General features: G+C 42.6%; 1 protein-coding gene across 1 annotated transcript in view; it reads right to left on the bottom strand.

Moving 5' to 3' along the window:
• myo16 (myosin XVI) overlaps positions 1-12,563 on the bottom strand; it is a 250,670-nt gene that overhangs the window by 15,046 nt on the left and 223,061 nt on the right. Inside the window, exons 31-32 of the mRNA XM_060929678.1 lie at positions 6,127-6,497; positions 2,701-3,900 (exon numbers count right to left, since the gene is read on the bottom strand). Of these exons, the coding sequence (XP_060785661.1) occupies positions 2,701-3,900; positions 6,127-6,497 (1,571 nt within the window). The remainder of the gene's footprint in view (positions 1-2,700; positions 3,901-6,126; positions 6,498-12,563) is intronic.

Here is a 12,563-nt window from a genome sequence, read left to right as displayed (position 1 = left end):
AAAATTATGGGCTCATTAATTTAAACATGCATTTGATCCTAAATCTTTAAGTAATTTGACATGCCCAGTGCACAGAGCAGAAATAATAGACTAGCAAATCAATGTTTCGTGAAAAGTGTGCAGGAGTGTGTAGGGGTGTACATCTTTAAACACCTGAAAAAATGAAATGCAAAGACGAATAAGGTCTATTCAAGGTGCTCCATCATGACAGTATGATCAAGGATGAGCCATTATTTACACATCACTCAGAGAAAAGTACAGTTTAACATGCAGTCTCCCCCTTGCCTGTTTTTTTTTTTCAGTGCTCCACTGTATCACTCTAGCTCATTAATATACCTGTGTCTAATTAGCAAGACTAGTATTCACATTGTGAAAGCTCGTCATTGTGGGGTGTGCAAAACCAACTTTCCCTACCGATTACTTTGCTTTCATGTTGCTCAGCTTTGGCCGTTTACCATCTCTGCCCTTGTAACTGCATATGTTTATGGGGTTCAACTCACTGCCTCGATCAGTTGTCTTTTAGAGTGTGGACATTAATAAGACAGTCAGCATTTATATCCAACTTCTTCAATTTGACGACACTCACTAAAGTATCAGTTAGTACCAATGGAGTTCTAATGGAGTTCCCCCAACACACAGACACAGAGAGGTAGAGAGAGAGGTAGAGATTTTGAGAGAGAGAGAAAGAATGAGAGAGAGAGAGAGGGGTAGAGAGAGCAGCATAGAGAGAGGTAGAGAAAGAGGTAGATATTTTGAGAGAGAGAGAGAGAGAAAGAAAGAGAGAGAGAGAGCAGCATAGAGAGGTAGAGAGAGAGGTAGATATTTTGAGAGAGTGAGAGAGAGAGAGAGAGAGAGAGAGAGAGAGAGAGAAAGAATGGGAGAGGTAGAGAGAGCAGTATAGAGAGAGGTAGAGATTTTGAGACAGAGAGAAAGAAAGAGAGAGAGGTAGAGAGAGCAGCATAGAGAGAGGTAGAGAGAGAGGTAGATATTTTGAGAGAGAGATAGAGAGAAAGAATGAGAGAGGTAGAGAGAGCAGTATAGAGAGAGGTAGAGGTTTTGAGAGAGAGAGAAAGAATGAGAGAGAGCGAGAGGTAGAGAGAGCAGCATAGAGAGAGGTAGAGAGAGAGGTAGATATTTTGAGAGAGAGAGCAGCATAGAGAGAGGTAGAGAGAGAGGTAGATATTTTGAGAGAGAGAGCAGTATAGAGAGAGGTAGAGATTTTGAGAGAGAGAGAAAGAATGAGAGAGGTAGAGATTTTGAGAGAGAGAGAGAAAGAATGAGAGAGGTAGAGAGAGCAGCACAGAGAGAGGTAGAGAGGTAGAGATTTTGAGAGAGAGAGAGAGAGAGAGAATGAGAGAGGTAGAGAGAGCAGTATAGAGAGAGGTAGAGATTTTGAGAGAGAGAGAAAGAATGAGAGAGAGCGAGAGGTAGAGAGAGCAGCATAGAGAGAGGTAGAGAGAGAGGTAGATATTTTGAGAGAGAGAGCAGCATAGAGAGAGGTAGAGAGAGAGGTAGATATTTTGAGAGAGAGAGCAGTATAGAGAGAGGTAGAGATTTTGAGAGAGAGAGAAAGAATGAGAGAGGTAGAGATTTTGAGAGAGAGAGAAAGAATGAGAGAGGTAGAGAGAGCAGTATAGAGAGAGGTAGAGATTTTGAGAGAGAGAGAGAGAGAGAGAGAGAAAAGAATGAGAGAGAGGCAGAGAGAGCAGTATAGAGAGAGGTAGAGATTTTGAGAGAGAGAGAGGTAGAGAGAAAAAGAGAGAGGTCGAGAGAGAAAGAGAACAAGAGAGCAGTATAGAGAGAGAGGTAGAGTGAAAGAGAGGTAGAGAGAGCAGTATAGAGAGGTAGAGAGAAAGAGAGAGCGAGCGCTGGGGGAAGCTGAGGTGTGGTCAGGGTCGTGGTGAACTGATGCTCATAAATCCATATGATGGGTGCTCATGGGGTTAAGAGATCTATATTTGAATACAAAGGTTAAGTGGGGGAGGGGACGCTGTGGGTTCAGCACAGCTTGACAACAGATACTTGTACCCCTCCCACTACATACCCACACACTAGGTACTATGCCAGTAGGAAAGCAGTCCAGTGCCTCTGTGTGGGAGGCTTTTTTTTGTCATGCTAAAAGGATCGGTTTTAATGCGTCATCAGGCATCCTCACGATGACCCACAATAAGCAAAAGACTCGCACCACTGCCATTTAGGATTCTTTGAATGTGTGCATGGGCCGTAGCATGGGAAGCACCAGGCTAGTATTCATGCTCTGTTTGATGGCAAGGTTTGGACAGAGATGTTTTGGTATGGTAACAGCAGCCTCCCACAGGAGATGAAGCACAAAGCCAAGCCATGGCCTGTTGTATTTACACACACTGACTTGACTTTTGTGGCTTTTTTAAAAAGCATTATAGCTTTTACAATAAACGTTTTCTATTTTTGTCAACAATGACTTGACTCTTTTTGACATTGCAAGGCCTGGCTCTCAATAAAAAGAGCGAAACCAATAATGATAGCCAACATAATGGGATTTTATATAAAAACATCCTTCAGTGTCTCTGCAGGTGTTTCCACGTGTACTCACAGTTGTCCCTGAAGGCAACAGACTATAGTGCTACTCTTTCTTCCTACATCTTAAAAGACAAGTACGAGTGTTTTCAAAAATGACAAAACAAAAATGTATACGTACACGCACACCACACACAGACTCACCGCTATCTCTAATCTTCCTCCCGGTTGTGGACTTGCGAAGCAGACTGCGTCCTGAAGTGAAAAGCGTATTTAGCTCATCAAGGGGGCTTGTGAGGGCCCTCCCATTGGCTGGATTGAACAGCAGTGGTGAAGATGAACATGAGTGTGCTCGACGTGGCTCAGGCCGAGAAGTCTTCACTGGTGAGAAGGGAGGCTTGGCACTGCCTGGAGGTGTCTCTGCTGAACTGTGCCCTCCTTTCTGAGCCACTTTGGATTCCGCATTGGCACGGCTCAAGACCAGGAAGTTCACTTCAGGGGGGAAGGTGAAGTGTGATGGTGGGCGATACGGTGGAGGAGGAGCTGCGAGTGGGGGTGGAGTCAGTGGTGGAGTAGATTTGTCAGGTATTAAGACAGAAAGGCTAGGGGAGGAGTCAGCTCTTTGGCGACTATACTGCGGAGAAAGCGGGCTGCCACCATCTTGGCTGGAGTAGTTGAGGTTTGTCTCAAACACTGGCAGCTTCTTTACCTCAAGAGGGGTGAGGGGGGACTCGTCCGAGGCTGGAGAGCATGTGACTGGAGATGGAGGAAACACTAGCAGAGGGGGCCTATGTGGTAGCAGGTTGGGGAAAGGAGCCGGAATGTCACATGCCGTCCCATCTTTTTTCATTTTTTCACTCCTTTTATCACCATCCCAGCTTTGCTGACGTCCTATAAGCATGCTCGGATGCTCGATGAGGGCTACGGGTCTCTTGGGCTCTAGATTCTGCGGCAGCTTTGCAATACTAGTACAGCTGAAGGGGGTGGAGTCACACACTTCAGGCTTGGGGACTTGGGGAACAACAGTTCCACCCTCATCATGCGGGTAATACTTCATTTCCTCATACACAGCCTCATTCTGCTCTGGACTGTGAGAATTAGCCATGCTCAGAGCCCTGCAGGTGCTCACCATCTCGATGTAGACATCCTCGTCATCACGGCCTGGCTGTACGCTCAGCGTGGCCAGGTGCGGTCCGTCATCAGAGGCTGTCCGCTGAACAAAGCCCATAAAGTTTCCGCTGTGTGCCAGACATGCCAACTTCATGTCTGTAGGGCGCACAGGAGCAGATGAGATCTCCTCATAAGAGCCTGTGAGCTTGGTGTTGGGGCTGCGTTTGGGCTTGGGAGGAGGAATCTTTTTCATGGTGCTGTAGTCATCGCTGTGAGGACGAGGTTTAGAGAGAGCTGTGGAAAGACAGAAGACAAGAGGGAGATGTTAACACAAAGCACAAAAGATTATTGACCTCTTAACTGATATTCACATCCTGCTGATGACTTAGCAACAGATATCCTATTGACTTAGACCATCTGTTTTGATTTTATTGCAATTAAGCAGTAAAATGGACTTTAAAATACTCAAAACAAATTACCTCAATTATTAAGAACATACTATTTATGGGACTAGACACACAAAATCCATTCGAATTATGCTCAAGGCATATGTGCAAATGAGACACTGAGGCACTACAGTGGTGCTTGAAAGTTTGTGAACCCTTTAGAATTTTCTATATTCCTGCATAAATAAGACCTAAAACATCATCAGATTTTCACACACATCCGAAAAGTAGATAAAGAGAGCCCAGTTAAACAAATGAGACAAAAATATTATACTTGGTCATTTATTTATTCAGGAAAATGATCCAATATTACATATCTGTGAGTGGCAAAAGTATGTGAACCTCTAGGATTAGCAGTTAATTTGAAGGTGAAATCAGAGTCAGGTGTTTTCAATCAATGGGATGACAATCAGGTGTGAGTGGGCACCCTGTTTTATTTAAAGAACAGGGATCTATCAAAGTCTGATCTTCACAACACATGTTTGTGGAAGTGTATCATGGCACGAACAAAGGAGATTTCTGAGGACCTCAGAAAGTGTTGTTGATGCTCATCAGGCTGGAAAAGGTTACAAAACCATCTCTAAAGAGTTTGGACTCCACCAATCCACAGTCAGACAGACTGTGTACAAATGGATGAAATTCAAGACCATTGTTACCCTCCCCAGGAGTGGTCGACCAACAAAGATCACTCCAAGAGCAAGGCGAGCAATGGTCAGCGAGGTCACAAAGGACCCCAGGGTAACTCTAAGCAACTGAAGGCCTCTCTCACATTGGCTAATGTTAATGTTCATGAGTCCACCATCAGGAGAACACTGAACAACAACGGTGTGCATGGCAGGGTTGCAAGGAGAAAGCCACTGCTCTCCAAAAAGAACATTGCTGCTCGTCTGCAGTTTGCTAAAGATCACGTGGACAAGCCAGAAGGCTATTGGAAAGACGTTTTGTGGACGGATGAGAACAAAATAGAACTTTTTAGTTTAGATAAGAACCTTATCCCATCTGTGAAACATGGTGGTGGTAGCATCATGGTTTGGGCCTGTTTTGCTGCATCTGGGCCAGGACAGCTTGCCATCATTGATGGAACAATGAATTCTGAATTATACCAGTGAATTCTAAAGGAAAATGTCAGGACATCTGTCCATGAACTGAATCTCAAGAGAAGGTGGGTCATGCAGCAAGACAACGACCCTAAGCACACAAGTCGTTCTACCAAAGAATGGTTAAAGAAGAATAAAGTTAATGTTTTGGAATGGCCAAGTCAAAGTCCTGACTTTAATCCAGTGGAAATGTTGTGGAAGGACCTGAAGTAAGCAGTTCATGTGAGGAAACCCACCAACATCCCAGAGTTGAAGCTGTTCTGTATGAAGGAATGGGCTAAAATTCCTCCAAGCCGGTGTGCAGGACTGATCAACAGTTACCGCAAATGTTTAGTTGCAGTTATTGCTGCACAAGGAGGTCACACCAGATACTGAAAGCAAAGGTTCACATACTTTTGCCACTCACAGATCTGTAATATTGGATCATTTTCCTCAATAAATAAATGACCAAGTATAATATTTGTGTCTCATTTGTCTAACTGGGTTCTTTTTATCTACTTTTAGGACTTGTGTGAAAATCTGATGATGTTTTAGGTCATATTTATGCAGAAATATAGAAAATTCTAAAGGGTTCACAAACTTTCAAGCACCACTGTATGAACACTGACTTTTATCAACATAACAAAAACCAAGCATTTTTAGCGCTCTTATTTTATCTCATTACTCCCAGGTCAAAACTGTCCTTCTGACCTGATGACAAGCTGGAGGGAAAAAAAAAAGTCATTCTACACATTCTTTAGCTCATTAAAGGTTTACGGTATTAATTTTGTTTCTCCTTTTAGTAAAATGGATTAAAAGTACAAGTTTGTCATAAACAGGATATAACCAGTTAAAAGTCATGCAGAAAACCAATTATTTTCCTAGCTATTCAGAGAGGTGTGGCTCCATAGATATAGCACACTAAATCATTAACGAGTTATTAACCACTAAGCTGGTACATGTTGCTGTAACTGGCAGTGTTAGGATTTTGTACATACGGTCAGTGGGGGATAGCTGGGTTTTCGGGGGGCTTCCTGAGGGTGAGACTTGACCCTCAGCAGGACTGTCCTTAGGAGCAATGCTCAGGCCAGCACTCACTGCCTCATAGGATGCACTCAGACGTGTGTTAGGGTCCCTTTTTGGTTTGGGAGGAGGTTGTTTCCGTGGCGACGAGAGTCCTCCACTACCCCCCTCTTCACAGCTGTGAGATACAGGCTGAAAGGTCGGTTTGATTGATGGCCCGATGCTGGAATGTACCAAGTTGTCTATGACTAGGGGGGTAGGCACAGAACTAGAACGGAAGTGTCTGATAGGACGGCTCCCAGCACGGCCGACACTATCGTTCACCCTCCCGCTTTTCTCTACAGGCCTGGGAAGAAGACACAGATGTTCACGTTTCATTAAATGACAGTAAAATTTAATTATCACTGTTCCTCTGTCTCTTTTACTGACAGCATATTTACCTGCATTCTATCAAAAACTTAGATTTCATACCATCCATTTATATGATTTATTAATGAATGCTTATTTATTTGGACATTAAATCTACAGTTGTGGTCAGAAGTTGACATACAGTGACATGAACGTCATCTTGGATATGAATGTCATGGCAATATTTGGGCTTTCAGTAATTTCTTTGAACTGTTCTTTTTCTGTGGCAGAATGATTATACAGCATACATCTTTCATTAAAAAAAAACTAAAATTTGGTGCACAAGTTCTAATTTTCTTTGGCTTTTCTGAAATCAACACAGGGTCAAAATTATCCATACAGGGTCAAAAATTTACATATGCTCACTTAGATTATTAATTCAGAGGTGCTGAAACTTCCAAAATGTCTTTTATCTTGCCAAGACCAAGGTCTCTTAACTTCCTGTTAATGATTATGATTGACTACAGCTGGTAGCTTCTCTGTGCCTTCATAAAAAGGGTTTGTTTACAGCACTCATTGGATTGACCAACGCACAGTAAAATGGGAAAGTCCAAGGAGCTCAGTACAGATCTGAGAAAGAGGATTGCAGATGTACACAACCCCATAATGTCACTTGGAGCCATTTCTAAACAACTGCAAATTCCAAGATCAGTTCAAACACTTGTATCCAAGTTATTGTGAGGTGTAGTCACTTTGCCAAGCCACTTTGCTTCAAGAAAACCCAAACTGTCACCCTCAGCTGAAAAGAAATTGGTTCGGATGGTCAGGAACAACGTGAGAACCACCATGGCACAGCCCTGCCATGAACTGGAAGCTGATGGATCCCTGTCTGCAGTTCAGCTCACCATGGACTAAGAGGCTGCTTTCCAAGAAATAACCCCCTGCTCCAAAATTGACACCTTTAAGCTTAACTAAAGTTTGCAACTGACCACACAGACAAAGAAAAAGCCTTCTGGAGGATAGCTGTATGGTCAGATGAGACAAAGATTGAGTTGTTTGGCCACAATGACCACCATGTACAGAGGGACAGTGTACCAGTTGGTGGTGGTGGTAGGATCATCATGCTCTGGGGTGGTTTTGCTGCCAGTGGAACTGGTTCATTGCACAAAGTGGATGGAATAATGAAGGAGGAGGACTATCTCAGAATTCTTCAGCATAAACCATCAGAAACTTGAACATGATTGGGAGTCACAACAGGACAATGAACCCAAACACGCATCAGAGCTGGCTGTGGAGGATAAAGCAGGCTAACATTAAGCTTAAAACAAGTCCTGACTTCAACCCTATTGAAAATATATGGAGCGTGCTTATAAATCAAGTCCATGCCAAGGGAAAAAAATTAATTGAACTCTACCAATTCTACCATGAAGAGTCATGAAATATCCAACCAGAATTCTGCCAGAAGCTTGTTCATGGTAAACAAAAATGTTTGGTCAAGGTGAATCTTGCAAAGAGACATTTTACCCAAATATTCGGTGTGCTGTATGTATATTTTTGACCCTGTGTTGATTTCAGAAAACCCAAAGAAAATTAAAACTTGTGCACCAAATTCTAGTATTTTTTTTTTTACTAAAGATGTATGCTGTACAATCATTCTGCCACAGAAAAAGAACAGTTCAAAGAAATTACTGAAAGCCCAAATATTGCCATGACCTTCATATCCAAGATGACATTCATGTCACTGTATGTAAACTTTGACCACAACTGTATGATGTAAATTTTTTATCTTTCTAACTCATTTTATTTCTCTACTTCTGATTTCAGTAGACGTATATAGCCTATACCAGTGTGACACAGGCACAATAGGTGATTAACATGCTAAATTAGCGCTAATAAAATCAATCCTGGGATATACGTACAATGTCCTGTTAAACTGGCAGGCTTCTTTCAGCTACTGAGAGCCTTTCAGTAAATGCAGAACTTGTATCTAAAACGAGTAACACAGAATGTGTTGTGGAGCTCAGCAGCAGTGGACGAATGGCTAAATAGCTTATCTGTTGATTAAACTCTAAGCAGCTTTTCTTAACATGATATGCGCACTCTTGTCTGATTTTTGTCCTTTAATCTGGGACCTCCATCTGTTGGTCAGTGGGGTAGGGGCTGCTGAGAGCTACATGTGTAGTGTGTTGGGGGGATTGTAAGGACTTAATACCATAAATAGATTTCCCAAACTGGGTGGCAGGAGCTTTAGTCATCTTGATGATACAGAGAGAAAGAGAAATAGTACGTGATCATATGTTTAGTACTTTCTTTAGTCCCAAAGCACTTTCTAGAGCTGAAGGCTAAGAAAAAAAAAAATACAACTCTGTAAAAGTAGATATCTGATCATTCTTGAGGAACCAGTTTTTTTGTGTGTGTGTAATTAGTGTGTGTGTGTGTGTGTCCTTTCTATAACTATGAAAGTGATTTTGTGATGATGACATGTTGGAAAACCAACCTGGATGTTAAGTCTTGTTTAACTGATAAGGCACTGAGCAAAAGGTGTGCACACATCTGTACCTATATTAATTTTTGTGTTCACTTTCTTTGGCTGTGTATTGTTTTTTCTAAACCCAACCCTGGCTTTACCGAGGATTTCTTCAGGATTTTTTTTTTAACCTTTTGTAAAATACACTTTTCTTCACGGGGGTCAGTTAAAAAAGTGCCAATGAGGCCAAACTTGTCATATATTCCTACCATTGCAGGCATTTGTTCTCCAGTAAGCTCCAAATATACTATATGGCCAAAAGTATGCAAACACCTGACCATCACACCCATATGTGGTTCTTCTGTAAAGTTGGAAGCACACAGTTGTCTAGAATGGCTTTGTATTACTGTAGCATTAAGATTTTGTTTTACTGGTGCTAAAGGGCCCCAAATCTGTTCCAGCAAGACGATGCTCATGTGTACAAAGTGAGGTCCATGAAGACATGGTTTGTCAAGGTTGGAGTGGAAGAACTCGAGTGGCCTGCACAGAGCCCTGACCTCAACCTCACCGAACGCCTTTATGATGAACTGGAACGTGGACTATACCAGGCTTCCTTATCTGACATCAAAGCCCAACCTCAATGCTCTTGTAGCCGAATGAGCACAAATCTCCACAGCCACACTCCAACATCTTGTGGAAAGTCTTCAGAAGAATGGAGGCTTCTATAGCAGCACATGGGAGTCCAACAGTAGGGATGGTGTTCTCAGAGTCATGGGCTGTGTAGGGTTCTGCCAAACACAGTGCTTTGTGCCAAGACACAAAAGTTCAAATTTGGTCTCCTCAGACTCAGAAACCCTTTTCCCATGTCTCCAACATGTCAAACTCCAAACTCTGTAGAAGCCCCTTCTGTGGCTTTCTACAGCTTCTTCAGAGTTACTCTTTGCCTCTTGGTTGTTTCTCTGACTAATACTCTCCTTACCTGGTCATTGACATTTGGTGGATGGCCTCCTCCAGGCAGAGTCACAGTTATACCACATTTTTTCCAGTTTTTAATAATGAGGTTAATGGGGCTCTGCAGAATCTTATCTCATCTCATTATCTCTAGCCGCTTTATCCTTCTACAGGGTCGCAGGCAAGCTGGAGCCTATCCCAGCTGACTACGGGCGAAAGGCGGGGTACACCCTGGACAAGTCGCCAGGTCATCACAGGGCTGACACATAGACACAGACAACCATTCACACTCACATTCACACCTACGGTCAATTTAGAGTCACCAGTTAGCCTAACCTGCATGTCTTTGGACTGTGGGGGAAACCGGAGCACCCGGAGGAAACCCACGCGGACACGGGGAGAACATGCAAACTCCACACAGAAAGGCCCTCGCCGGCCCCGGGGCTCGAACCCAGGACCTTCTTGCTGTGAGGCGACAGCGCTAACCACTACACCACCGTGCCGCCGCTCTGCAGAATATTTGAGAAAGTTTGAGATACTTTGCTTTTAACAAATCAACGCCTTTTTCCCCCCAGACGTTATGCTACTGCTGTTGTATTAATTTGCACCTTTGGTCACAAATCACTCCTGACACTCTCCTCCAGCCATTCCCACCTGCTTGCACTTCTCTTCTCCACTTCTCTTCTGCACTCGCCATTGCTTTGTACAGCTGATCCCAGATAATTTTAACTCCTCTGCTTTGACCACCTCTATTCCTTGTAGCTGTACTATTCCACTGTCCTCCTCCTCATTCACACACATCTACTCTATCTTGCTCCTTTCATTCCCCTTCTCTCTAGTGCGTACCTCCATGTCTCTAAGTTTTCTTCCACTTGCTCCCTGTTCTCACTCCAGATCACAATGTCATCTGCAAAACATCATTGTCCATGGGGCCTCTTGCCTGATGTCGTCCATCAACCTGTCCATTACCATTGCAAACAGGAAAGGGCTTAGGGCTGAGCCCTGGTGCAATCCAATAGCCACCTTAAATGCCGCCATCATTCCCACTGCACATCTCACTGCTGGTCACACTGTCCTCATACATATCCTGCACCAGTCTCACATACTTCACCACCACTCCCGATTTCCTCATGCAGTACCACAACTCCTCTCTCAGCACCCTGTCAAATGCCTTCTCTAAATCTACAAACACACAGTGCAGCTCCTTCTGGCTTTCTCTATACTTTTCCATCAGCATTCTCAAAGCAAATATTGCATCTGTAGTATTCTTTCCTGGCATGAAACGATATTGCTGCTCACATATCGCCACCTCTCCTCTTAGCCAAGCATTCACTACTCTTTCCCATAACTTCATGTTGTGGCTGGTCATCTTTATGCCTCTGTAGTTACTGCAGCACTGAACATTGCCCTTATTCTTGAATATTGGTATCAGTATACTACTTCTCCTCTCCTCAGCCATCCTCTCACTTTCCAAGATCCTGTTAAACAATCTCGTCAAAAAGTCAACTGCTATCTCTCCTAAGCATCTCCATGCCTCCACTGGTATATCATCAGGGCCGACTGCCTTACCACTCTTCATTCTCTTCATAGCTCTCCTTACTTCCTCCTTGCTAATCTGCTGTACTTTTTGTTTCACTGTCTCCACCTCTGCCAACCTTCTCTCTTTTTCGTTTTCTTCATTCATCAGCTTTGCAACATACTCCATCCACCTTCTCAACACACACTCTTCGTTTATCAGCACATTTCCATCTGCATCCTTTATCAGCCTAATCTGCTGCATATCCTTCCCAGCTTGATCTCGTTGCCTTGCTAATCAGTACAGGTCCATCCTTAGTTTCTAACCTTTCATATTGTTCATCATACGCCTTTGCCACTGCTCTCTTTGCTTTCCTTCACATCTCCTTGTATTCTTGGGGCATCTTATATATAAAAACTGTGGTAATTTTTATATGACCTAGTTATAGAATCCATTGCCTGGAATTAATGATGTCACTTTAAAAATGTGTGTGTATATAAAATACACACTATTATATTTCTGTGAAATATATATTTTTGTTATAACTTATTATAACAAACTTTGTTTATAGATTTCTATTTAATAACTTTTACATTATCGAGTCAGTATAAAAACATTTTAGAGTTCCAAATGTTCATTTTCCAGCACAAACTTACATCTTACAGAAAATAAAGTTTGTATCTGCGCAGCATATTCCATAAGAGACCACTTGTCAGATAAAAAACAAAACAAAACAAAACAATGAAGGCTGCTGGGTTTTGTGCAAAATGAAGAAGCGAGTGTGACAGTCAAAGTGTCCAGAAGAACTGTGGCTGGTTCTGCAAGATGCTCAGTAAAACCTACAGCTCATTTCCTTATAAAACTGCACTCATTGTCCCTGAGACTACTATTTTTTTTTTTAAAGCAAACGGTCGTCTCACACCAAATACTGACACTGTTTCATTTATTAGGGTTTACTGCTGTTTATATTTTTTTGATGTTAAAACATTTCATTTCGTTATTTATTTTTTAAGCCATTTTCGTCTACAGCATTTCTTTACATGTACCCAAGACTTTTATTGTATATCAGTAGCTATTATAGCTGTTTACAGTATATTTAACAGTTATTCCATGAAATCTAGTCGTATATG

Source organism: Neoarius graeffei, chromosome 9, assembly GCF_027579695.1.
Source record: "Neoarius graeffei isolate fNeoGra1 chromosome 9, fNeoGra1.pri, whole genome shotgun sequence".
NCBI classification, from domain to species: Eukaryota; Metazoa; Chordata; class Actinopteri; order Siluriformes; family Ariidae; genus Neoarius; species Neoarius graeffei.
This window is presented reverse-complemented; position numbering and strand designations above follow the sequence as displayed.